The following is a 27,614-nucleotide window of genomic DNA, read 5'->3' as shown; positions in this document are numbered from 1 at the left end:
CTGTCATCGATGGAAAAATGAATTCCAACGTTTATCAAGACATTTTGCAGGAAAACTTAAGACCATCTGTCCGCCAACTGAAGCTTAACAGAGGATGGATGATGCAACAGGACAACGACCCAAAGCATAGAAGTAAAAAAACAACAGAATGGCTTCAACAGAAGAAAATACGCCTTCTGGAGTGGCCCAGTCAGAGTCCTGACCTCAACCCGATTGAGATGCTGTGGCATGACCTCAAGAGAGCGATTCACACCAGACATCCCAAGAATATTGCTGAACTGAAACACTTTTGTAAAGAGGAATGGTCCAAAATTTCTCCTGACCATTGTGCAGGTCTGATCTGCAACTATAGGAAACGTTTGGTTGAGGTTATTGTTGCCAAAGGAGGGTCAACCAGTTATTAAACCCAAAGGTTCACATACTTTTTCCACCCTGCACTATGAATGTTTACATGTTGTGTTCAATAAAAACATGAAAACGTATAATGTTTGTGCGGTATTTGTTTAAGCAGACTGTGTTTCTCTATTGTTGTGACTTAGATGAAGATCAGAACACATTTTATGACCAATTTATGAAGAAATCCAAGTAAGCCCAAAGGGTTCACATACTTTTTCTTTCAACTGTAAATACATAATATTCCATTGAAGGGTTTGATGTGTCTTTTGTCCTACAGTTTTTCAAAAAGAAATGCTCTTGTTTGTTCTGCTGCTGTGTCATTTCACTTCATGTGGACACTGTGCGTGTGTGACAAACCCCCTGAAAGCCGAGTCTGATCAGGACAGTAAAGGTGTTCAATGATGTTAAACACAACACAGTTTTTAACAGCATTTTTAAACACATGACTTGGTTATTTATGCCACAGACACATTAAATAATCACAGAAGTAAGTTACCATGATCAAAAGCGATCACTTACATTGTGCTCGTCTATTTGGATTCATTCGGGTGCAAGTGACACTATACTCACATATACTCAGTAAATAAACAAATAAAAAAAACGCTGTGTGTGAGAATAAAATGCTTTGCAGGTGATCCCACCCACCCGACACACAGCCTCTTCAGCCTGCTGCCATCAGGGAGGAGACTGTGGAATCTCCAGGCCAGGACCAACAGACTAAAAGGAGAGTTTCATCCACCAGGCAGTCAGGAAGCTAAACTCCCTCCCTCCCGACCCGTCCCTGCCCCCCCTCTCTCCCCTCTCTTGCTGTGACCTCATCCAGGTCCTTCCACTACCAACCCACCACTACCACGTACACTGACCCTCACTAGTCACTTTATGCAGCATTGGACTCTTCACTACCTCATTCAGCATCTGTCTGCCCCTCTTCAACTACCTCTTCGGACAGGTTAAACAAAGCCTGCTCCCTTGTCACTTTAAACAGACTAATAAGCTCTTTGCACTACCTCACATTGTATTTTTCACTGGTTTGCACTCTATCTGCCATTGCCTATCTTATTTGTTTTTAAATATCTGTTATAGTAATAGTTGTATTTTACATATATTTAATAATCTGTATTTATCTGTATTTTTTAATATACCTATTTTAATTCGGTGTAGTGTTATTTGTATGCATCATGGGTCTGAAAGTAACGCAATTTCAATCATCTATGTATATGTATGTACTGTACATGTGGCAGAATTGACAATAAACCAGATTTTTTTACTTTTGACAATTTGTTCTCTACTACCTCTGGATCAGGACAAGCTGATCAGATAACATTCTGACCGGAAGTGCGTTTACACTTGTCTTTTCGATGTGTATGTGGACAACTTCCAGATAGAATTGGCTCACATAATGGATATACCAATAGATTATTATTAAGGCATTCTGGAGGGCACCGTAAGACGTTTGGAATCGGATCAAGTAAGCAACATGGTTTGAAAAGTGACATAAGCTATGAAATATACAATAATAAGAAAAACCAACATGACACTCTACAGTCTCCCGTCTGACAGCCTATTTTGCAAACAATATCAAGATAATAATGAATCTGCTTTTGAATAAACACATTTATTAATCATTTATAACATTCAAGTTTAAAATGGCACACTATTTGGGAGGTATTTCTTTAGAATCCCCCTTTTTATGCATGCAGTTATAACTGCTTAATAATGCATTTGTAAATGACTTATTAATCATTAATGAATACATTTAAACGGCTTTATGAAGGAAACCTTAATGTAAAGTGTTACCTTTTTCCCCTTATGTCATGCTAAACCTTCATACAATATAAATAACACAAAAGAAAATATTTTGAGAGGGGTTTGTGTCCATATTGGAAGTCAGTGGGGGTCAATGTTGTTTGGTTACCAGCGTTCTTCTTTTGTGCTCTGTAGAAGAAAGAAAATAATACAGATTTTGATATATAACATGTGGGTGAACAAATTGCTGCTCCCCGCTCTGCCCAGTCATAACCTGCATGGATGGACACACATACATTTCCCAGAACAGAATCTTACCATCAAAAGTTACTGAATGCATAATAATTTATAACAAAAATATACATTTGATGAAAGTGGTCCTTATTGAACCAACATACACTTACTCAAATGATGTGCTGTTAACGAAATTGGTAAATCATTTATTGTTGTGCAAATAAAAACAGTATTATTTAAAAAATAATCACAGTGAATAATTGTACAATGTGAATTAAATATGACCATATTTAAACAATTAATCTGAATTAAGATCGATACATGTTGGTCTGATACCTAAGATAACCTGAGTTTGATTATTAAACAATACAAATATGAAATATTACATTTATTGATGCATTATTCTGCCCTGAATCTGTAAAACAAAAAGTGTCAAACTTTAAAAAATATAACATAAATATAATTTAGCAATCAAAGCGTTGATACAATAAGCATTTTATAAAGCATTTAACATCTAAAATGGGACGTGCTTATTTTTGAAATCCGCGTATGAAAGCAATCACTCTTCCCGTCATGCGTGAATTATTAATCGAGCCTTTCCGGGTCCTTGTTAGGAATCCTACTATGGCGAAGTTTAACTCTGCATATTAATAAGCAACTCTGCTTTGTTGCATGACGAATAGTGACGTAGATACAATATATATTCATGAGCCAAGTCTGCCGTCAACGACAACCTTAACAAACCACGCAGGCGTGCGCGACGTGTTTTACAGAACGTCATTAATATTCATGTCCTTCACCATAGTATGTTTTGACCGCAGACTCAATGCTATGTTCTGTCCGAACAGCCAGACGGTCGATTCGTAAGGTCTGAGGCTCCGAACAGGTGTTTTGCTGCTCAACAGGAGGCGAGGCCACGACAGTTTTGTGTGTGTACTGTGTTATAAAAAGAAACTTATATTTCCCGGAATATAACAGATGGCATTTCGATCAGGACCATGAGTGTCTTCGGTGTGAAATAAGGAAAATCTGAAAGCTCAAGTCTCGAGAAAGAAACGTTCAAAGGTAAGACGTTTGATACTTCCCTTTGCTTTCTTTTCATTACGACGAACACGTATGTATTTTACATGCTTCGTAAATGTAACGTTTAATGAAATGTAATTGAATTGAGAAAAAGGAAACGGAAACGTTTTGACATTTTTATCACAATTGCCCGTAAATCAGAATAATTTAGACGTGTAGTAGAAAGCGCGTGTGCTTGTTGTATTGCTAACGTTATTCAGCCTCAGTGTCGACGCTTCGTTTTGTTGAATGGTTTGGTTTGTCTCTTTTCCCTACAGTTGAACAGAAATGCTCTTGTTTGTTCTGCTGCTGTGTCATTTCACTTCACGTGGACACTGTGGATGTGTGACAAACCCCCTGAAAGCCGAGTCTGATCAGGACAGTAAAGGTGGGCAATGATGTTAAACACAAGATCAAAGTACACGCTTCTGTTAACGTGCCATTGTGTCATTTAAAGTGATAGCCACATGTTTATTAATAGTATGTTATGACAAGTGTTATAGTTTCGTATAATTGAGAGAACAGTTTATTTAATAGACAAAACAATGATTTTGTTATTGGTTATGTTTTGCATATAGTCATAGTCACACCATAGTCTTAGTTTATTCCAGGATCTGATGCGATAAGTCTTTGTTGATGAGGTTTATTATGATGCCAGGAGATCATGATGTAATTTCAGTTTCTTTTTTATAATTAGTTGAGTATGTTTACTTCATTTAAGTTGTTTAAGTCAATTACACCAATATCATTATAACAATGATACAATAATGTGTATTATTGGGTGACATTGTTTTCAGTAACATCTGTTGTGTTTTTAGTGTTTGTTGTGGACCAAGAGGCCAACACGTTTTTGGGCCGGCACTTGCTGTACAACCGCTTTGATTTCGAGATCTTCACTCCGGGTAATCTGGAGAGGGAGTGTTTAGAGGAGATATGCAATTACGAGGAGGCTCGGGAAGTCTTTGAGAATATCCCTGATACAGTTGAGTAATCCCATTATTATTGAGCATCATTGAATTACAAAACATGCTATTGATAATTAAACAGGCAACCACTGCCACTCCCAACCGAAAGACATTGTCATTTGTACCTGCCCATGGGTTGGTTTTGGGCAGATGTGAATAATTACTAGAAAGCTGTCCTCTAATACACTAACATATGATGTTACCTAAAATCAACATGTACTGGAATACAATCACAAAGTTTGTGTCCACATAAAAAAATTGTCATTCTGAAGGGATTATACTTTTTATCCTATTTATTTAAGGAAGAAATATTATAGATTCTGGATCATGTCATGGTCAATTATCAGCAAATTTGTGACATTGACAATATTAACGAGTAGATTTTTCTGCCTACACAAATGAGTATCTCACACAAAATGCTGTGTGGAACAAATTGTGCCGGGTTAGTTTGGATGAAATTTGATCATCAAGTTTTTCCATACAGGTTGAGTTCGTACCAACTCCAGTGCATGCTGTGATATACACAATTCTGAGAAATCAAAGTATTATTCTTGCAGTATAGGGAAAATATATTGAAAGTGCAATATGAAAGTGTTCCCTGGCCTGTACATGTGTCATATGTGCAATTTTTGTACTATCTGTTGTTAAAAAGCCTACTTTAATAAACAAAATTGTGAATTTCATTCAAGACATATATTAATCTGTTTACATTTAATTTCCTTTTTTATTGGACAGAATGCCTTTTGGAAGAAATATACAGCGGGTAAGTTCCATCCGTCTTCATCGGATGCTATTCTTCATATTTACTTTTGACTGACAGAAAATATATATAGGAATGCAAGAAACAATGTTATGACATCAACACAAATAATCTGAAATAGAAATAGCAAGTACTCGTACTCCAATGTTACCCACATTTCATCCTCTCAGTCAAATGTTCCTACTATCTGCAAGAAGAAACCTGTTTGCCCAGATATTTTTAGCATAACATTTGAATATTCCCAGTTTGTTGAAGTGTCATATTTGTAATTTTGGTTGTGTTTGTTTGGATAAAAAAAACTATTTATAAATGAAAAACTAATTTTCATGGTTTTAAGATCATTTAAATTTGATTATTAGTGCTACATATGTTTACAATGTGTTTAATAATCCTACTGTTTATTAATCCTCATAATAGCTGAAATGTATAAATCTGATTCAATTGTTCAGTATATTCTTGATGACATTTTCCACCTTGATTATCAGATAAAGGCGAATCCCAATCAAAAATTGACGTAACAGCATTGCTGGTGGGCATCATCTCAGCTGGAGTCTTTATTGTGATAGTGGGCCTTCTCATCTGGTACTTCTGCCATGGGAGAAATAAAGATCATGGTTTTAGAGGGTAAGGATGTGAGAATAAATTCACAAAATAAACATGTATGCACGCTTGCTTTTTACAACTTCATTATGCAATATGTGCAACGTGCATTGGAAAAAATGATCTCTATGTTATGCCATTTAATTGTAGGTCCATCAGGCGACGATCCACCAGAAGCAATGCCTCAGTGGTAATCCGGAGACTGGAGGAGGTCTCTCTACATCCTATTCCACATCCACTCTCAGAAGACAGCACAGGTTTACCTTCTTATGAGCAGGCTATTGCCATCACTGGACCACATGACGCTCCACCTCCACCATATCCTGGGTAATCTTTATAAATCCTTATGTAACACAGTGTTTTTGTAATCACCTTTACTGTGTCATTTAATTGGCCTTTAAATGGTTCTTCTCATTAAATTCAACTTAGGTTAAATGCTGGAACAGGTTGCATTCTCATAGTGATCGCAGATTTCTTATGTCATAATTATCTGTTTAAACTAACATCATCGTCTAGTGGCCTAATATTTTTACAGTAGAATTCCTGTGAAATATTGAGCTATCTCATTCTGGTAATATCTATCTACAGCTCCAAGCCTGGCAGCCTCCGACGATGACATCATCATTTCTCGAACTGAATCAGCATGGACTAAGCAGTATTTTTCTTGCTTTAACTGGAAACGTGTTAAACCCTAAGGCACTCCTTTCTAATGATATTCCCAGGAAAACAGATGCATCGTAGCTTATAGCACTAACTCTGGCGATTAGTTTGAAGCAATGAAATCACCGTCTACCCAGTTCCAAGATAACTTTCACAATCAAATGCCTGCGATTGTGTTTCTAGCTTCTATTTTGTAAATTCTTCTTAATTTTGTTTGTAATGATATAAAACTTTAAAAATGGAAAACTGGTTTTGATATTAATTATTGTAACAAATTGAAAGACTTATCATGGTTTCTTTTTATTTAACATGCCGGGCTTTTTATAAAGGAGAAAATGTCCGTTTTTTGTTAATGTCTTTTATAGTAGAGTTTGACTTCTAATTTGTTCTGCACAAATACAAGCATGCATATTTACAATTGAAGGAGAAAAATTGATTGTTTCAGGGCTTTCTTTAAAAATGTGATCGGCACACTAAAAACAAGATTACCTCCTTATTCTCACATCATGAAGATCACGTCTTTAGCCTACTAGACCTTGTGTATATAGGTAAATAAACTTTTGCTTTGTCTGTGAACTTTCTTTTAATTTAACAGTTGCGTGTTCCAACAGAGATTTCTGGAAGTCGTTTTGATGTCTTTTACAAAATATTGGCTGTTCTTTGACATTAACATGATATCGTTATGAAATATTAATAGACTCTGTAATAAACTTTGCTGTTTGTTGACTATTTCTGTATCGGTGTTATATTAAGGTTTGTGAATGTTTATAAAGTATATACGCCTATTTGTTTATTATAAAAAGTTATTCCATGCAGGAATTGGACAGGTTTGTGAGGGTTGACTGTCTAGTGCATTTGGCTGTATTTGTAAAGGATACATTTTTGATAATGTGTCGCAAACATAGTTTAACGTATCAAAACAACTTGTGCAGACCTTTTATATTATTTTCACTACTCTGTCAACGGTGTATGAACAAATGTGTGCAAAATTTGGCTATACATTGTTTTTAAAAAAATGCTGTCTTAACTTTTTATGTACTTTTGACATTGTGGTTAAAATCTTTAATTAAGTCACATCAAGCTTTGAATGAAATCTACTGATTTTGCTTGTTTGTGAGGATTGAAAATGTCTTAAATTAGAAAACGGTTTGAAAAGGGGGGACACTTCCCCACCAGTTGTAATAATTTAGTAAGCTTATTGATATTGGTTATTGATGTGGTTTAAAGTCATCATATTGGTCACTACGTAAAAGTCCACACAACGATAAGTGTCCCGTGCGCGTGTTAAGCAGAAACGAAGGGAAGAAAATAAACAAACTCATCTAAAGTATGTCGGAAGTGAATGTTTGAGAGAAACACCAACATGGGGACTTGACGCGGATGCACCACTACACTGCAGCTGTGTGAGAGTTTTTGTGGGGGGCCACGAGCAGTGATTTCAGCCCGCGCTTAATCCACATCACAAACCACCACCGCCGCCGACCGATCTCCAAGGACCCGCGCTCTCGTCACACCACGTCCGGATGAATATGTGATTTTCTCGCGCTCGGTTGAATGTGTAGCTTTATGCGGGGACGCGCATCATTCCCGAGCCCAGGCGGATGATGGAGAGGAATTTCCCGAGCTCCGGCTTCACAGAGCCGGTCACCGCGGCGGCGCAGACCGCAGGCTGGGCCTACAAACCCAGGTACGAGAGGGCGGGTCACCACCCGAAGAAAACTCCGATGATGGAGGCCTAGCCTAACAAAAACACACACAACAGCGCGATAAAGCGGATAAAAGGACGGTTTTAATTGCGTGCACGCGTTTGTTTAGTTCGGTATGTCGTGCAATAACGTAATGTTGTTACCTGTGTTGACTCGCATGCATCACTTATTAGATGTAAACGACGTTGCACGCAACGCTAAATCATTTTCGTTTTTAGTCAACATGGTGCGTTTTCAACACGAAAGTCCAACATAATGTCTTTTGTTGCCTTATTTTCTTATATATAAACTTGTGATGTTGTCATAGAAGTTATTGCACACATGGGGAAGCTTGTAAACAATTGATCGATCCGTGTTGGAGAAGAGCCACGTGTCTCTACCTTGTTTAGATTGCGTTATCTGTCATGCATTATGTGTATTGGTGTTAAGTTGTGTTCTTTTAAAGACAGTCAGGTCTTGTCATCATGAGGGTCCATATCAGAAAGGAATTGTAAGAGCAAAACTGGTAATATTAGATGCGTCTCAAAACGTATCGATCTGGTTACCTAGACAAGATTTAAGATTTTTGGTGCATTCTGAGTAAGTACATCTGTGCACACAAACACAATCTGCCCAGCTGACTAGGGTCTTGCCTTTGAAGCCCAAAAATGCTGTCTAGGTAAGTTAGTGAGCACACTAGGTTGTATAACTAGTGTCTGACTGTGGAAGACATATAAGCAACATTATGTTTGACCCCCAACCACACACACATATATCTTAGTTAGCACTTATGTCAGTCATCTTATTCGGTTTGTGAATTTTATTTAAGTATATTTGTTGGTACTTCGTGCAAAAGAAAATCAATTAGGAAGATCTAAACACAGGTCCAGACAAACCACCTTCCTACAACAACATTTGAACAAAATACAACCAACAGAACATTTATAACCTAATCAACATTTTTAAAACATTTCTTTAATATTCAGTTATATGTGTAAGATTTAAAAAACAATACGTAAATAAAACTGAAATCAAAAGTGCTTCTGGGTCATTGTTTACATCTCGCAAAGGGGTCTATGTGGATTATATTAATAATGCAACTCTTCATATTGTTTTCTTGCATGTTTGATATTGTGTTTTATCTTATAAAGCACCAGGAGGTTTGGCAATCTGAACCACATATAATAATTGCACTGTCCTGGCATGTAAATGAGTGTCTGTTGAGTTTTGTTAACCTTCTATACAAAAGGCACAGAACTCGTGGCTTTTTGCCTAATAGCATTGACCATATTGTCCCTCACCTACATTAGCAATGAATGGAGATTTTTTTTTTATTTTGCCAAACAAGAAAATGTTAATATAAATTGTATAATAACAAAGGAAATATATTTGTTGTCCTATTTGAAAACAATAGCATTTTAAGCAAAAGTTAAATCATTTCCTTCAAGTGTGATTTTGGTTTACAAACATTGATATCTAGTACTTCGTGAGTTTTTGTGATATCTGTACACGTGAACTTTGAAGCCATTTAAAAAAGCATTAAAATTATTTTATTTGTTGATGAAATTTAGGACAGGCGTGCTTCACTTTGTAGCATTAGATGTTGCTTTGCTCCAATAATACCAGAAAAAAACAATTAAAATTGGCAATTTTTTCTGACCAGATGTGACCATGTGTTTTCTATTGTCCTTGTAGTGTGTGCTTTGATGTTGAGGGTGAATTATGGATAGCACTGAGATGTGACATCGTTTAGGAAGGGAAACTGGTACATGTTTGACATTATGCAACGACCCAAACTATATATACTATATCACAGAACAAACTTTATATAAACTTTGCTTAAATCTGTGTGGAATATGTAAACGCATATTACTTTTTATTTTCTCGGTTTATGGGAATAGAAACAGCCAGGTTCAAGCCAAATAGATGAAATATAGGTATTGTTAGCATGTGATAATTTGCATTTCGGTTCCTTGATGGATGAGAAATTGTAATGACAATTTAAGAAATGAGATAAGAAATGTCCTTTATTGTCAGTGAAGTAAAGTTTATAACCCAAGCAATTTCATTCAAAAGGCTTAATTGTTTTGCTAACTATATACAAACACTATTTCATTTAGTGATGATGTGACTGATAAATATGACCTGGATAAGTTTGCCACATTTGAAGAAGGGATGCACATGCGATAATAAATAATAAAAATGTAGGATGATATATTATAGCTGATAAATAATTTATCTTTTCCTTTGATTAAACATCCTCAGCTGTTCTCACAGTTAAAAAAAATACAGTCTTTCTGTCATGATCATTCACTTTATGATATTAGCAGAACAATTTTGATGTAGGTATAGTATGTAGTTAAGAGTATTAATGAATTTGAACAAAAGCATATTGTTTGAATCAGACCGCTGTCTGAATGCTTTCTGTCTTGAGACCTCTTGCGTTTGTGGCTATTGAGAACACTTGTCTGGGTTGATCTGGAAGAACATCTACAGTATAATTTGTTTATTAAATGAAAATATACCAGGAAGTTTAAGAATCGTTAACTAGTGTAAAAAGTAGGCTTGGTACAATAGAAAAAAGATAACTAATGGTTTCCTTGTTTTTTGCAGTGAATGTTTTCAAATTCAGTGCATCCGGAAAGTGTTCACAGCGCTTCACTTTTTCCACATTTTTTATGTTACAGCCTTATTCAAAAATTTATAAAATTCATTATTTTCCTCAAAAATCTACCAACAATACCCCATAATGACAACGTGAAAGAAGTTTGTTTGAAATCTTTGCAAATATATTAAAAAATGAATAAAGCACATATACATTAGTATTCACAGCCTTTCCTCAATACTTTGGTGAAGCACCTTTGGCACCATTTACAGACTCAAGTCTTTTTGTGTATAATGCTACAAGCTTGTCGCACCTATTTTCTTCTTTGCAGGACCTCTTAAGCTCCATCAGGTTGGATGGGGTGGGTCGTTGCACAGCCATTTTCGGATCTCTCCAGAGATGTTCAATAGGGTTCAAGTCTGGGCTCTGGCTGGGCCACTCAAGGACAGTCACAAAGTTTTCCTGTTGCCACTCCTTTGTTATCTTGGCTGTGTGCTTAGAGTCATTGTCCTAGATGAACCTTTACCCCAGTCATAGCCCTTTTCCACCAGGGCAGTTTTGGTGCTGGTTCAGAGCCAGAGCCTAATTCCAAATCTGTTCTTTATCTTTCCAGATCCAAAGCACCAGCTCCGAACCAGAAAAATTATTTATTAAGTAATTATCTAGCACCGAAACGTTGTTGGGCTAGAAGTAAGAACTGCTTGCGTCAGGTGCTGAAGGGGGGTTACCGTGACCACTGACGAACTCTGACCACTATTTTTTTTATTAAATTCACAATGGACGCGAAACAAAAGAAACACTGGGTTCGCCGTGAGTCGGCGTGTTTGGATGCAGATGTACGCTCGCAAAACCATGAACATCACAAGGAATGCAACTTCCGCCATTGTTGGTGGTGTTTTAGGTTTGGCGCTCCCTGTGCTTATGTTGCTGGGAAAGATGAGACGTAGTCAGTGACGTATGACGTCGTTCTATTCTGGCTCTCTAACACGTGGAAAAGCAAACCGGTTCTAAGCAGGTTCACCAGTGGAACCACCTCTGAACCAGCAATAGCACAAGCTCCGAACCAGAACCCGGTTCATTCTGGTGGAAAGGGGGTATCTGAGGTCCAGAGCTCTCTGGAGCAGGCTTTTATCGAGGATGTCTCTGTACATTGCTGCATTCATCTTTCCCTCGATTCTGACTAGTCTTCCAGTTCCTGGGACATCCCCACAGCATAATGCCGCCACCACCATGCTTCACTGTAGGGATGGTTTTGCCAGGTGATGAGCGGGGCCTGGTTTCCTCCAGACACAGAGTTCAATCTTTGCTTCATTAGACCTGAGATTCATTAGTCCTTCAGGTGCCTTTTGGCAAACTCCAGGTGGGCTGTCATGTGCTTTTTACTGAGGAGTGGCTTCCGTCTGGCCACTCTGCCATACAGGCCTGATTGGTGAAGTGCTGCGAAGATGGTTGTTCTTCTGGAAGGTTCTCCTCTCTCCACAGGGACATGCTGGAGCTCTGTTAGTGTGACCATCGGGTTTTTGGTCACCTCCCTGACTAAGGCCCTTCTCCCCCGATCGCTCTAGAAAGAGTCCTGGTGGTTCCAAACGGCTTCCATTTACGAAAGACGGAGACCACTGTGCTCATTGGGACCTTCAATGCCGCAGAATTTTTTCTGTAACCTTCCCCAGATCTGTGCCTAGATACAATCCTGTCTCAGAGGTCTACAGACAATTCCTTGGGCTTCATAGCTTGGTTTGTGCTCTGACATGCACTGTTAACTGTGGGACCTTATATAGACAGGTGTGTGCCTTTCCAAATCATGTCCAATCAACTGAATTTACCACAGGTGGACTCCAATCAAGTTGTAAACTGTGTCCCAATTCAGGGGCAACAACCTTCTTTGGTCGTAGACTTAAAAACAAGATCTTGTTTTTCAAAGCACGCAGCCTGAAAAGTCCAAGAACCAAACTGAAATGAGAAAGTCTATCCTTGCAGAGGTTTTCCTAATTGCATCTCAGGACACAGCAGAGATGCCATTTTAAACAAATACGGAGCCAAACAATATATATTTTATTTTAGAGAATATGACACGTTTATGCAGATTAGAACAACCCAACATTATACTAAATTAACCAACCTTAAAAATGTAAAACACAATAATGCAACAATAATGTTACTTAACTCGCATACCATCTCCGGATCGGTTCCACCTATGTGGAATGATCTGCCCGCTGCTACAAGATCTGCAGATTCTGTAGCCATCTTTAAGAAATGTCTGAAAACACATCTCTTCTGTCAACACTTGACTGATCAGTTCTGACTTCTATTTGTTCTCTACTCTTTATAATAAAAAAATCTAACTTAGCTCTGTATACTATGTTGGGTTATATGAGACCAGTCTTCGTTTTTGATTACACTCATGCGTTTTGTTGTCCTTATGCTGTCCCAATTCTTTCCATTGCTTACCCCACCTGTAAGTCGCTTTGGATAAAAGCGTCTGCTAAATGTAAATGTAATAACAACATCCCATATAATATTAAAACACTGAAATGGACCGTTTTTGTAAATTACATACTTTTAACTAAAGTTATGAAAGATTATTAAAACATTTCAAGCTGTTACAGGCGCGCAATGAATCTCGGGATAACCGAGGCTGTGAAGGATACATTCACTCTATCCTTAAGAACCCACTGAAATAAAGTTGCATTTCGGGGCTGCATTTGAAGCAACCTTTGAATCGAGACAGCCTTTCCAGCCTTAAGTCACGCTGCCGTGACGCAATCGGTCTCAAAATGCAGCCCTCAGAGCACGCAGCCCCCGAATTAGGACACAGCCGTAGAAACATCTTAATTAAGATCAGTGGAAATAGGATGCACCGGAGCTCAATTTCTGAGTGTCATGGCAAAGGCTAAGAATGCTTAAGCACACATGTTTTTTTTATTTTTAATAAATTTGCAAAGATTTCAAACAACTTCTTTCACGTTGTCATTATGGGGTATTGTTTGTAGAATTTGAGGAAAATAATGAATTTAATCCATTTTGGAATAAGGCCGTAACATAACAAAATGTGGAATAAGTGAAGCGCTGTGAATACTTTCCTGATTCAATGTAAAAGCAGTTCACCACTTTTTACCATTTGTTTTAGTCTTAGGGAGTTTTATATAATATTTAGATACTGTATATTGGTAAATATATCGTTATTGGCTTCCAATGTTAAATAATTATATGTTATGGATATTTACATATCGTTGGATCCCTAATTTGAAGTGACCAGAATACCCAATGGTATGATACCTAAACTATTGTCATTGCTAGTCATTCATTAGACCACACCACACTGATTTTGGGTCGACCGCAAAAGCGCGACCCACCTTATTCCACAGTGAAACCCAAATGGGTCCTACTCCACTGTACCTATCAGAGTAAGTTTCCTGTTCAGAAACATATTACTGTTATGTCCATTCAGAATATGACAGCTAAGATTGTACATCAACATCATAATTTTAGGAAGTCAGGTTTTTCCAGTGTGTTTAGCATTCTAAAGAGCACTTTTATCAACTCAGTTTCGGTGTAGACCTGTATCATATGCTGGTATGATAATAAAAAATGTGCCGGTCTTATGTAAAGATCTTGGTGTGGGTTCATTGACAGTTGTCTTGGTGTGTTTGATGCTTTATGAGTGATAATTGTAGTATTTTACAGCTCCAGTTATGGTTCCACTCAGCTGGACTCTGAACTTCTCCAACGGCAGACCTTTGTCTCAAGCCACCAGCCCTCTACATACACTGCCACCCACCATCCCACAGGTGAACACACTACTGAAACAGCATTTAAAAGCATCATATGTGCTTTCCTAAACCAAAAGTACATCACTGAGGTTTTTACCAGCATCACTGACACATCCTCTTGTCTGTTTGTGGTATCTCACCATCAGGAGTGTTTGACTCCAGTCAGCAAAGCACAGCCAGCAGCAACACTACTGAATCATCAGTCATGAACTTCCTCTCTACTATTGAATCTCGAGGCCTTCAGGCTGGACCTGCTGGCTCTACTCTTCTCCCTCCTTTTAGAAGCCCTTCGTGGCAAACTGGTAAATATAAATATTGTTTGAAAAAACTATTTGGTTGTGTGCTATATCAGTGTTTTTAGTAATAAGTTGGAAAAGATAATTATGAACGTTTTCAAAATAAAATTATAATGAATAGAATCAAGTCATCTTCATTTAACACTCTATTTTTCTTGAGGTAGATGTCAGCTACACACATTCTAAGATAACCAACGGTCAAATAACAGCGTCCATGACTTCGGCTGTGAAAGCTGTGCTGTGTAAAACACTGATATAGTGTGTGCGCATACCTCTTAAAACACTTCTATGAAACGTCCTATGAAGTCCTGCTTGCAAATGTCTCCTGGTCAATCTACTTGTTTTATTATACAACTTCGGTCCAATATAAAAAGGCAAAACTAACGCTTCTGGTATTATTGTTAATTAATATAACCGGTTTGACCCATTCGGTCCGGTGTCATTTCCCTCACGATAGTAGGGAAAAAATTGGATCTCTAACAAAGATTGACCTATGCTCATGCACTAGCAGACCTCCGTTCCAGTTTGATCGATCCGCATGTGTTTAACTGATTAAGTGAAGTTGACACCATTGTAACTGTTTATTGCTAAAAGCAAAATCTTATGAATACACGTGCACTGAGAGAGGGACCAACCAATCACAACAGCTTGAGAAGCTTAAGCTCACTGATATGGTATGGGTGGGACATCTTCATACACACACTCTAAGCGGGGAACCAATCACGACAGACCTGGTCAACTTTACCAATCAGAAAGTTTCGGAAGGAGGGACTTTATATAGACCGGAAGAAATCTGTTTTGTTAGAAGAGGGACAGCAGTTAAAAATAGACATGTGAAATATAAAGGATTTTTTGAAACTAGAAACATGAACATCCATTGTTAAACATCCAAAAAACATAATCAAAGCTTCAAAAACAGCAAAGACTGGCTCCTTTAATAACTGTTCACCAGATACACATATCTCAACATCAAATCCAATCGGTTCTTGCATGTCTCAGAACCAATGAGATTCAAAGTTATAGGAATTCATATTCACCTAGAATGGCATGGGGAGTAATATTTTTGTGTGAACTATTTTTATAGGTCTTTAGGTTTTATCAGTGGAAATGAAAATTTAACTGGTCTAGTGATACCAAATAGAAATATGGAATTGATATGAATTCTTTCTGCATTATATTTTTTATTTTGTTTTTCTGCTCTAGGTGCCAACTGCTCAACAGAACTCTTCCTCACTGGCGCCCTTCATCCACCTGGAACTTTTCATTCTCCATCCGCGCTCCCATCCTATCAGCACCCCAGTGCCTTTCCTACCAGAAGTTTCACCACTACATCAGCACTTGCTGTTCCCGACAGTACTTTCACCTCTTCGAACGGCCTGCTATCCCCAACCGACCCTCTCCTCCAGCTCAAATCCTCCCAGAGCACTGTGCCAACCGCACTTGCTTTTAACCGCCTTGGTGGTACGTCTCTAGGTGTTGCCTTGCCACCCCAATCCTCTACATATCGTTCGGCACAAGAGTCTGCACCACACCTCCTTCAGCCTCAGTTTAGCCTTCTGCCCGCAGCCTTGGGCAGCTCCCAACAAGCCCCTCAGCCTTATGGTGTTCCAATTTTCTCAGGCTCCATTGAACGAGCACTTCAGCGTGAATGTAGTGTTATCAAGCACCTCCAGCGGCCTTCCAGCACACAACCAGTCCAGGAACAAATGGTTGGCAGTGCTCAGCACTCCCTGCAGGGTTACCTGGATGAAAACAGCGACATTTCATATCAGCAGGACCCTTCTTCAAGTACACCGGTACCCTGCAGTCCCGTTGGTGAAAGTGTTAATGGTGGTACACAGCAGAAGACCACTTCCCAAGTAACACTGCAGCTAACTCAGGCCTACGCTTCTACTGTATCCTCTCCGGGGTTCTCCAGCTCATCCGGACTAAAGGTTAAAGAAGATTCTTACAAAGTAGCACAACATCCCAGCGACAATGAAGACACTGACGTCCAGACAAGCTCCCCAGGTTCGCAGCAACACAACTATCAATCCCCAGCCCAAAAACAAAGCTCAGTAATCGCTAGCCAGTCGCAACCCTACACATCTGGCATGGTGTCCATAAGCACCGCACATTCTTACATCAGCTCTACAAGCCTGACAAGTAACCTCAGCCAAACACAGGCCTTCTCCTCTCAAAAGCTGCCTTCCATTTACAAGACTCTCTCACCATTCGCTAGTCACTCTGAAGTTGAAACATCTGCCAACCAGTCTATTGTTTATTCTTCCAGTCAACCGCAGGAATTAACGACTGCAGGACACCGGGAGGGGTATGAGACCCAGACGCAAGGTCTTTGCATGGTAAGTCCTTCTCAAAGCTATTCTTCCAGCCACTCTCAGGTCCTACCAACCATTAGTTTCTATACTCAAGGGCCAACTGTCTGCATCCCTTCACAGAACTACACATTGGGTCAGTCCCTTACCCCCAGTACCAACTTCTCACCTGGTCGTGGGCGAAGTTCATCATCCGTTAACTCGACCCAGGACTTTGCCCTGACGCAGCAGAGTAACAAGACCGATAGTGCACTGTTACAACAAAAGTACATATTATCTGTCCAGTCATCAACGTCCTCTAAAACCCAAGCCTTATCAAATGACCAATCCTCCTTGGAAATAAAATCAGCATATGGGAAAAGCGAAGAGGATGAACACATGTTTTTGTCTTCTAAAGAGAACTCGGGAGAACTTACTATCGAGGATGTGCAGGCGTTACAGAAAGGGACTTCCCCTCAAAGCCTTTCAGGCAATGAAGTTGAAGCACAAAACGGCACAAAAAATGTTGTTTACGTATTTTCAAAGATGGAAGATAGACACAACACGCAAAGTGTGATTCGTAGCAATTCTCGATCAGAAGAGCAGGTTGTAGGTTTCGCACATTTGGAAACCACAAAGGATGAAAGAATGGTTTCTACAAGCCAACAGACTCAGATAATCACCAATGCTAACTCTCCCTCCGACTCCAAGAGTAGCTCTTTATTAATGCACTCAACCCATGCACAACTGAGTGGCGACCAGCTGAAACAGCACATGCTCCTTCTTAAAGCACCCGGTTCTCAGCAGCATAACCATCAGGCTCAGATGATCAGAGTTCAGCAGGCAGACCCCAGACAGATGTCTGAGGACCAGACCAAGTTTATCCGATTTCCAAGTGCCCAAGTTCTGCTAGAACCCTCTCACATGATTGTCCTTCAACAGCCTGTGCTCACACCCGGACAGAATCAACCCAAGCAAGCCATGTACATGCAGTCTGTACCAGTCCAGTATGTCCAGATGAACAGCGACACTATTAATGTGACTCTTCATGGACGACAGAACCAGCAGGTTGTTCCTCACCAAGTCCCCACTTCGGAGTCTACAAAACAAAACTCAACACAGAAAGACTTTAACCTGTCCAATCCTGACACAAAGCAGAATTTTACCCTAAATTCTGTTTGCTTTCCAGAGTCCATGCTGTTGGCTGATGAAAGGAGCATCCTCTCAAATGTTGATGACATCTTGGCGGCCACCGCGGCCGCATGTGGCGTCACGCCGCAGGACTTTGTCAAATCCACATCTTCTGATACAGACACGTCATCGGCGCACACCCCAACAGACTCAAAGTGCCATTTTCAGTCAGTTGAGAACAGACTTAATAGCTTCCCTTCTCAACATATGATAATTGGGAACTCGCAAACCGTAACTATAAACGGTTCTCAGATATTGTTCTCTAAAGATGCAGGCGGACAACAAGTGTTTACAATCTCAAATTCTCAAAACCAACAGGAGTTTAGCAACAGTTCTGCACAAGATATATCTGGCAAGGTAGTAGTTTCTCAAAATGATGCATTCCACAAAGGACATTATTTAGACAATGGCTCTGCTTTGAATGCTAACGGTCATGCTATTAGCAACACATCGTCTGATTTTCATTTGGCTGGTCAGGAGTATAGCCCATCAGAACATGGGAATTCCGAAAATGTGTTGAATACCAAGCACCAGCCAAAGGTAATGCAAGGCATTAAAATAGACAGCGGTCCAACTGACCATCCCATTGACGGTCTTCCAAAAAAACGATTCCGGTCTAAAAGTTCATCCAAACAGTCTGTTGAGGATGAAAATGGTCAACCCAAATCTCAGAAGAGAACCGCGCAAACTAAGCGACAAAATTCACATCCAAATGAAGCAAGTTCAACCACGGATGTTTGCCCTGATAGCTACCAACAGCAGGAGAAGATGAATCAGAAGTTAAGGGAGGTTGAAGAAAAACAGCCGGAGGTCAAAAATGGATTCTTGGGCTCTTTCCTGGACTTCCTCAAATCTGGACCCAGGCAGCACCTTTCATCTCCACCAGTACGAACACCCAGTCGAACTAGAAAGTCTTCGGTCTCAAAGAGGACTCCTAATCCGATACTTGCTTCTTTTAAACCTCCACCACCTTCAACCCCGTTGATGTCTCCAGATCATCAAAGTGTCATTGCTACGAAGCGGCTTGACGAAGATCTGCAGAGGAACCTGGAAACACTGCCATCGTTTTCTTCAGATGAAGATGATTCAGTGGGTAAAAACCAAGATCTGCAGATGAGCATCACTTCGGCACTCTCGTCTTTAGATGAACCCTCAGACAAAAAGCAGAAGTCAGGTATGTGTGTTGTAAAGACTGTTATAGAATGTGTTGCTTGGGTTTCAAAATTGATGTGAGCAATTGTCAAATTTCATTGGTATTGTTATAATTGAAGTTTATACTCTCCTGTTCCAACATTCAGGTGATTACATACAGCACATTCAGTCCTCCAGCACGCAGCCTACAGATGTCAAACCACAGGAACAACATAATGCTGTACAGATTTCTGCTGAGGAACTCTTGAAAGACGTACCACCAGACAAGCTCGCTGTTCAACTGACCACCGTTGCTATAGAGGGTCTGATGGACGATGAGCTGTCAGATAGTGGTGGAGAGGGCATGTACCGGGAGCGGGATGAGTTTGTGGTGAAGAATGAAGACATTGAAAGACTGACAGTAAGTTGATGTTTTTCAGGCACAGGTTTGTATTTAAAGGGATAGTTTGTCCACAAATGAAAATTCTGTACTTTCTTCAGCAGAACACAAAAGATGATGTTTTGAAGAATGTCGGTAATCGGACAACATTGTACTCAATTGACCTACATTGTGTAGACACAAAACATTTGTCATAATATCTTCCTTTGTGATCCACTGAAGAGAGGCAATATACAGGTTTTGAACAACATGAGAGGGAATAAATGATGACAGAATTTTAATTTTTCTGATGAACTATCCCTTTAATGGTGATTCCTTATAAGCAGAATGTCAAATCGTTGAGTCATTGAAGTGAGGTCATGATCATACTTGGTCTGAGTAAATTGGAATCTGAGTCATCTTTTCACCCACCCTGTCAACTAATACCGATATTGTACAGACTTTTGACACTGTTTTTCATTAAATCCTCTGTTGTCATAGCCTTTGATGTGCATTGTGTCCTGTTTTGTGTTTCCCTGTTCAGATCACATTGACAGCAGGGGTTGAACCACCCGCCATATGGAAAGTTCAGAAAGCCCTGCTGCAGAAATTCGTACCAGAGCTAAGGGATGGAAAACGGGTGTTTTTTGCCACCAACAGTGTATGTGCCACTTTGACCAATATTGGATATCTGACAACATGAATATGCTTTCATTAAACATCTCAGTATGCTGTGAAATGAATCTAGTGTTGTTTCTACTCTACAGTATTTGGGGTACTTTGGTGATGCAAAATCTATGTACAGAAGAGTACACATCAAATTTCTTGACACTGTCAACAAGCGAGAATATGTTCGAGTCTGCAGCAGGAAACCACGATGCAAGCCCATGCATTCGATGAGGTACAGAATGTGTTTTATGTGTACACCCCAAATACGTGATACATGATGATAAGTCCGTTACATCGATAAGATAATAGAAAACTAACAGCATTACATGTATTAAAGGAGCAGCTCACCTAAAAATTCCTAATTTACTCGCCCTCAAGTTTTTCCAAAGCTGTATAAATGTTGTGAGAGAAAAGGAAGGTATTTGGAAGAATGTCAGTAACAAAACGTTCTTAAACCCCATTGACTACCTACACGAAAAAAAGTTTTATATTGCTTTATAAATAATAATGATAATAATAATTCATGACATTTATAATTTAAAAATACATTTAAAATCTTTTGCACTGAATTCTTGTCCCGATCTGTTTGAAATCTCCATGATCCTGAATCATCCCACTCCTCACTTCACAAGGAATGATCAACTTACTGTTAACACTGTACTAAAACACACTTAGATCCTTAAATGATCCCTTTTATTTGTTATAGGGATGATAATAATGTCAATTTGTGTGCATGGTGCACAAAGGTATTCGAATCTAAAATGATTTTAAACTGCGATTGTTGTTTTATGTCTCCAGAGGTTCCCAGGCTAAAGCTCTTCTGGCCCAGCGATTCACAAGTGCAATTGTGTCCGACTCTCCCACACAGAAAACCGCACAACAGAAATCTCTGTCTAAACCCAGACCCAAACAGATGAAAGCCAAGGCCGAACCTCCACCCAAAAAGAGAAAGAAATGGAAAGAGGAGTTTCCCACATCTCCCTGCAGCTCCTCACCGGAGGCACTGAGTGAAGATGACGGTGAGATTTTTTTGTGTCTGCCAGCTATAAGATAACATCAGTCTCGCATCCGTACATCGGTCTTTTTTGATTTTATGGCACTCGTACCCTCTGTTTAATCCCACCCCCGTTTCTTTCAGAGTTTACGCCTCCGGTTCCTTTCGCCTCTCGTTTCCTAAACACCAGAACGATGAAGGAGACCTTCAAGAGCTTTGTAGAGCTGCTGATCAGTGTAGCCCTGGACGCAGATGTTATGAACTCACTAGAGAGAGAGAACGGTGAGAAGAATCAGACTGTCTTGTATACCAGATGTGTTTACTTGATATTAGGCGTCACATGGTTTATATGATTGATCTGGTTTATTCAGATGAGCTGCTGTTACCTCACATGAAGAGGGTGGATGGGATGATCACGGATAATAGACGGAGACTGCTGCCCAAACTGCGCATGGGTCAGATCTTCAAAGTGAGTTGTGATGATTCACAGTTTCCATTTCGCATACAATATTTCACATGTTCTGCTTACAGTAGCCACGTTTACATACATTTTAATAATCCTGCTGATAACAGTGAATGAAAGCACTCGTGTAAATACCTGTTTGAAGGTTATGTTTGAGTCCGAGTCAAATCAAAATTCTATTAAGTTTAAATAGATGGGAAATAAATACACCAATACAGAGTAGAATAGTTGCCATGCAATCCCTTGAAATAGACTTTTTTCTCAAAATCCCGCCCTCCAAAATTATATCAGCCAACACAGCATGTTAAATGAAAGCATTTCTGATGGATGGTTAAAACACTAGGGCTGACACAGAGATCCACCTGTTTCTGTCATACATCTCAGGTGTAGGGACTTATCAGGAAAGAAAGCAGGTTATAATACAAACACACCATGAAAGCAGTTTATAATACAAACACACCAGTTACACACCAAGGGCCATGTTGACTAACTTCATTAGTCAGATGACTTGTTCAGTTTCTCTGATAAGACTTTCTGCCATTGTATGAAAAACAGTGCGGCACATTTGGGATCTGAAATAGATTTAAATGGGCTCTGACTGAGTGCGTCTTTCTCCGATTATGCTTAATAAGCTGATGGCGTGTAAGGTCATGTAAACCCGTAAAACACATTATCATTTGTTAATTGTGAGTTGCATTATAGACAAATTCAAAGCAACAACATAAACAAAGGTTATGCTTTTGTGACCCAGATTTAACTTCTAATCCACATCCGCAAAGAAAAGTCCCTCTAGATTATTTCTGATAACAAACAAAAGAAATAACAACACAAATACATTAGCTAGCAAGTTAAAAGTTTGTCTAGTACACAGTATTATTTGATTTCTTCTGCCGATCACAAAAGAAGATATTTTGAAGAATGTTGGTAGCCAAAAACCCCATTGACTTCTGTTGTATGGACACAAAACCAATTCAAGTCAATGGGGACCAACGGTTTGCTGTTACTAACATTTTTCCAAAATATCATCTATTGTGTTCTTCAGGAGTAAGAAAGTCATACGGTTTGAAATGAAAAGAGTAAATGATGAGAGAATTTTCATTCTGAAGCAGGGCTCCAGACAAAAAATAAGTTAAGGAGCCATTGGCTCCAAAAGGGGAAAAACTGGTGCCAAATAGTTTTTTAAGAGCCACATAACATTAACCACAACTGCAGCTCCAAATGTCAATCCATTGAGTGCATGCAGTGTTTTTGTAAAGACACCCGACAACAGAGAGCAGATCACTGGCGTTGGGCGTGTGGGAAAAAGTTGCAGCTGCATCCAATTTTAAAATGTGTAAATTTGGATGGTCACCAGTGGCGATCTACGCAAAAATATAACTCCCAAATTGATATTTTTGGTTAAAAAATTGTTGGCACAGTCTGGAGCCTGTGAAGGTAAACTATTCCTTTATATTAAACTGGACCTGTCAAGATGACTCGTATAACCCCGAAGACCCTCTGTTATTAGTTTTGAGCAATTTTTGGAGGGGAACAACATGCATTAGAATGTTGTGACCTATCAATCAGAATCAAGTATTCCAAAGCGCTGTGAAATGAATGGTGCTATCTGCACCGAAGCAATTACTTGGTCTTGGATCAAACTGAGCAACATTATACACCAGACTTTTTTCATTTTGGTTCGTATTGTCTTTCAGAATGCATTAGACAGCTTTCCTGAGCTGTCTGTGGCAACCGAGCTGAACACGGACAGTGAGACCCCCGTTTTTAAAGTGAGATTAAGTGGAAGGGCATACAACAGGAAGACCATGAAGCCCTCCAAGTCCCCCAGCAAAGTTCCCCTGGTGAGTTTGGAAGCTTTAAGCCGGGCTGATACTACAGGGACTGTGAGATTACTTCATTTGCTATGGCGCTTTCACTACACAACACAACACAATGCCGATAAGGTGCACTAACAACAAGATCTTGGATAGTTTTAAATAGCTTTATATCTGTTCTACCAGAATATATTCCAGAGGTTTTTAATTCCTCCATGCAATAATTTGACGTAAACCTTCAGCTCTGTGATTGGCTGGATTAGTTCCACAGTGTCACACACAACAAGATCTCTTGGCGATAATGTCAAGGCGGTTTAAAAATATCGTAGCATCTGGGATAGCTCGAGACCGGTTCGGACCACGTTGATGACCCTGCTATACTTAACAAACTTCGCTGACCAAAGCGAGCACCGATTTGGTGGCGATCCGGGGATTAAATCGCAGACCTTAGAAATCTGTCTGTGAAAGCAATATTTTATATTTAAAGCTGGCATATCAGATTTTTGAGCTCTAGGAGGTGTGTTAAACTGCTTTTAACCCCACATTAAACACCACTGTTGAGGTTTCTCTCTCTATTATCTTTATTAATCTCTCTCTTTCCCTCTTCTTCAGGAATATACAGTGGATCAGCAGAAGACAAAGTGGTTTTCTCTTTATCATTCTCTACAACACTATAAGTACCATACATACCTGATGTGTATGGAGGAGGTGAGCATCATTGTTTGTGTGGGTGCGTGTGTAATGATAACCAATCTTTAGGTTCTTACTGATAAGCTCTTGTTCATATTAGTATCAGGACTGTTGCTTCTTTTTTTTTCCTCTGTGTGAGTAAAATACAATAGTGGATGAAGTACACAAATCAAATATTTGAGAGAATATACAAATGTAATTTGTGTTGACATACCGATGCAAAACATTGTATATTGTTTCTTCTTCAATGTGACTGTCTCTCTTCTGACAGATCGAGTTGTTGAAATCTCGAGGTAAGGACCTTGGGCAGAAGGATACAGTGCAGACGTGCATGGAGAACAGGGCGTGGGTAGAGGGTCTGTTCGATCGCTTCGGGGAGCTTCTGACACAGGTGCAGCAGGCCTGCCTTTAACAGAAGATACGATTATGCTGATAGACAACCATGTACAGAGCATTCATAAACCCTGCTGTTCAGGGTGTTTTCACACCTGAGCGTTTGTTTCGTAACTTGGTGTGTTTTCATCCTTGGTTCGGTTCGCTTAGGCTAATGTGAACATGGGCCCGATTGCAAACACTGTAGCGGTTCTCTGTTTGAATAAGTGTGAATGCAATCCGACCCAACGGACCAGGCTTTATGATGTAGATGTATAAAAGAGCAACAAAAACCTCATCAAATCTGTAAATTTCTTCATATAATAGCAGCATGCATTAATGCACATATGAGGTTTATCTATTCTGATTATCCTCTATGATACCCATAAATTAAAATCATGACCACAAAATGGTTTAATTAAATAAAAAATGATGTTTACTTCACAAATTTAAATAATCGACATGCTGCAATTTAGGAAAAGCAAATACTATACCTATGAAATTATTACATCATTATTACTGTGCAGCGTGTGTGTTTGTTAACTAGTTTGCTGAATCGCTTCTGAAAAACTACATAACTTAAATTATTATTTGTTATTAACAAATTACCATTTAACCACTGTTTTTTTGTTCTTGGGTCTTATTACTTTATTAACCATGAACATACCTGATTCAAAGCTCGCCTATTCCTTTTAAAATGTCTTCTATTTGCTCTTCACCGCAGTAGGTACATGGTATGAATGTTGTCCCACCTAAGTTTTGGTTTTCTACTCTAAATAAATAATAAAGTAATATAACAGCAGTTACCGAAAAAGCCACAATAATCTCGCGAACCTGATGATGGTTCATCCTGATATATGAAAACTTTGAACAGAATCCCGGAAAATGAACAGATGCACTCTGACCAAATAAAGGAGAGTTTACCCATGCGTGACTTGTATTAACAAAGATGGTCCGTTTCAAAATACTGCCTTGTGAATGTGAACCGAACCAAGATGGAATTCCAACATTGTAGAGATCTAACCCATGTTTTCGGAGTAAGCAATCGATCTACAGATGTGAAAACACCCTTCAAAGCACTGCTGAGGACAGACATCAAGAAGAAGAGACGAGTGATTGTTTCAGCAAACGGAAAGAAATTGACCAAAATGGCTGACCGTGAGACAGTGGACTTGAACTGTGGTTTTACATGTAATCCTGCTTTGTTGTTTTAAATAGCTGGCTAAACTCACTGTAGTTGAGTATTGTCTTCATTGACCATCATTATTTTTATATTCATAAAGAGTTGATGTTGGTGACTGCTCTGCTATTCGATACAGATTGTCTCGCTGAGGATTTTTAAACCCCCTATGGTTTAAAAACATATAATGGTTAACATTAAGATACTGTATACATAGAGATATATGTAAGACATCCATTTTTTACAACTGAATGCCAAATTTATAAATGTACATTTTGTATAGAAAACTGGTTTGTCAGAGGATTCTCTTACAGATGGCATAATATAGAACACTTACCCCATGTGCTTTTTACGCTCCTTTTATAACAAAGGTTATAGATTTGGAGTTGGTGCAATTCTAATACCGCTTTGTGAAATTTTCTTGTAATAAAAAGCATTTACTATTTTTCCTGAGGGATATTCTCTATATGTTAGTCTTGTTTGTCCCAGACAGATGTATTTTTCAACGAAGGAAATATTGTGGTCATTTGTCCGGAATTTGTAGATGGCCTTTACGTTTTTATGTTGTATGCTTTACACCATATAGAAAGTTTCTTTGTTAGGTGATGTTTGTCACGATTTGAAACAAACGACTGTGCCGACAGCATTGGACTAGTCTTTTGCTTTTCAGGCGTACGTGTGTTAAACACTACAATGTAAAAATAAACATTTCATATGAAATGAGATTATGCTTTCAAAATTTGTTTGCCATCATTAGTTTTTATTGACAGGAAACAAGTGCACCTAACATTTTAATCCTTCAAAATACAGTATTCTTGGAGTTCTTGAAAAATGTAAAGACCATTTAAAAATTATTTTTTCTGCATTTACTATATTAAGTTATGTGATTAGATGAAATTATAATTTTTGTTCTGTGTACTACTAACAATATTTCTTCTAAATTTTAAATAAAAAAATTGTTTCTATTTGCTGAAAATACAGGTCAAAATTACAGAAAAGATAATCTGTATTTTTTAAGACCTCAGAGTTTATATTCATGTTATAAGAAAAATTATATTTTTTGTGATATCCTGGAGTTTTCTCTCAGTTTTCATGTGTCTTGTCATGCTGTCTGTCTCTTTCACATTGCTGTTGGATGACTTTGTCCCTCCTGAGGTTTGATTTTATTCAGAAATGCTGATTAAAGGACAATTTGGAATGCTCTCTGAATTTGATTTGCAGCTGTATGTATTTCAGGAAGACAATCTTATTTTTATGGAAAAATAAAAATTTGATTTGAAGCCAATAAGAGATTTTATCAATAACTAGTGAATTGGTTGAAGATACAATTTAATGACAAACACAAACTGTGAAAATTGAATTATTATTGAACTGAAATATTTGCTAAAAACTAAACAAATGTTGTTAAGGTACAGCTGTTGGTTTCTGTAATACAAAAAAGCGGTCAAATGTCTGTCCAGACATATTGGTCCAGAAACTTTGATGCTAAGATCTTTCGAAGCTGGTTAGTCAAAGCCATGTCAACTCAACACGTAGCCCATCATTAGTCATGTGAAATCATGCGTACTTCTATCAAAACCACACACTGTGTTTTCTCTGAACATTTCAGTCAACTTCAGATTTCCGTTTTATCAGTCAGACAAACATCATCACAGGGT

The 27,614-nt window shown here is 38.8% G+C and overlaps 2 protein-coding genes across 3 annotated transcripts; both read left to right on the top strand.

The window, feature by feature from the left end:
• The first annotated feature begins 3,210 nt into the window (after window positions 1-3,210).
• Window positions 3,211-7,152, top strand: prrg4 (proline rich Gla (G-carboxyglutamic acid) 4 (transmembrane)). The gene is made up of 7 exons (XM_056765866.1): window positions 3,211-3,441; window positions 3,717-3,826; window positions 4,257-4,420; window positions 5,139-5,166; window positions 5,649-5,787; window positions 5,914-6,090; window positions 6,352-7,152. The coding sequence occupies exons 2-7, from the start codon at window positions 3,727-3,729 to the stop codon at window positions 6,377-6,379; spliced, it is 636 nt and encodes a 211-aa protein (XP_056621844.1). The 5' UTR covers window positions 3,211-3,441; window positions 3,717-3,726; the 3' UTR covers window positions 6,380-7,152.
• Window positions 7,153-7,278: 126 nt separating this feature from the next.
• Window positions 7,279-27,201, top strand: qser1 (glutamine and serine rich 1). 2 transcript variants are annotated; one of them, XM_056765865.1, is made up of 14 exons: window positions 7,279-8,110; window positions 14,398-14,501; window positions 14,630-14,785; window positions 15,983-17,121; window positions 17,218-19,438; window positions 19,563-19,816; window positions 20,319-20,435; window positions 20,542-20,675; window positions 21,242-21,462; window positions 21,582-21,719; window positions 21,809-21,906; window positions 23,595-23,741; window positions 24,327-24,422; window positions 24,676-27,201. In XM_056765865.1, exons 1-14 carry the CDS (start codon window positions 8,025-8,027, stop codon window positions 24,814-24,816), a joined length of 5,052 nt encoding a protein of 1,683 aa, XP_056621843.1. In that variant the 5' UTR covers window positions 7,279-8,024; the 3' UTR covers window positions 24,817-27,201. The 2 variants fall into 2 exon arrangements, with proteins under 2 accessions (XP_056621843.1, XP_056621842.1); XM_056765864.1 differs by having other exon boundaries at window positions 15,983-19,438; window positions 24,676-27,200.
• Window positions 27,202-27,614: the final 413 nt, after the last annotated feature.

Source organism: Triplophysa dalaica, chromosome 14 (genome assembly GCF_015846415.1).
Source record: "Triplophysa dalaica isolate WHDGS20190420 chromosome 14, ASM1584641v1, whole genome shotgun sequence".
Lineage (NCBI taxonomy): Eukaryota > Metazoa > Chordata > Actinopteri > Cypriniformes > Nemacheilidae > Triplophysa > Triplophysa dalaica.
This window is presented reverse-complemented; position numbering and strand designations above follow the sequence as displayed.

Excerpts from the sequence above, each read along its gene's own strand:
- prrg4 (XM_056765866.1), top strand. The coding sequence starts at position 3,727 with ATGCTCTTGTTTGTTCTGCTGCTGTGTCATTTCACTTCACGTGGACAC. Across the intron at positions 3,827-4,256 it reads GTCTGATCAGGACAGTAAAG|TGTTTGTTGTGGACCAAGAG; the intron begins GTGGGCAATGAT and ends TTGTGTTTTTAG. Across the intron at positions 5,788-5,913 it reads AAAGATCATGGTTTTAGAGG|GTCCATCAGGCGACGATCCA; the intron begins GTAAGGATGTGA and ends ATTTAATTGTAG.
- qser1 (XM_056765864.1), top strand. The coding sequence starts at position 8,025 with ATGATGGAGAGGAATTTCCCGAGCTCCGGCTTCACAGAGCCGGTCACC. Across the intron at positions 21,907-23,594 it reads GCATGGGTCAGATCTTCAAA|AATGCATTAGACAGCTTTCC; the intron begins GTGAGTTGTGAT and ends ATTGTCTTTCAG. Across the intron at positions 23,742-24,326 it reads CCCCCAGCAAAGTTCCCCTG|GAATATACAGTGGATCAGCA; the intron begins GTGAGTTTGGAA and ends CCTCTTCTTCAG.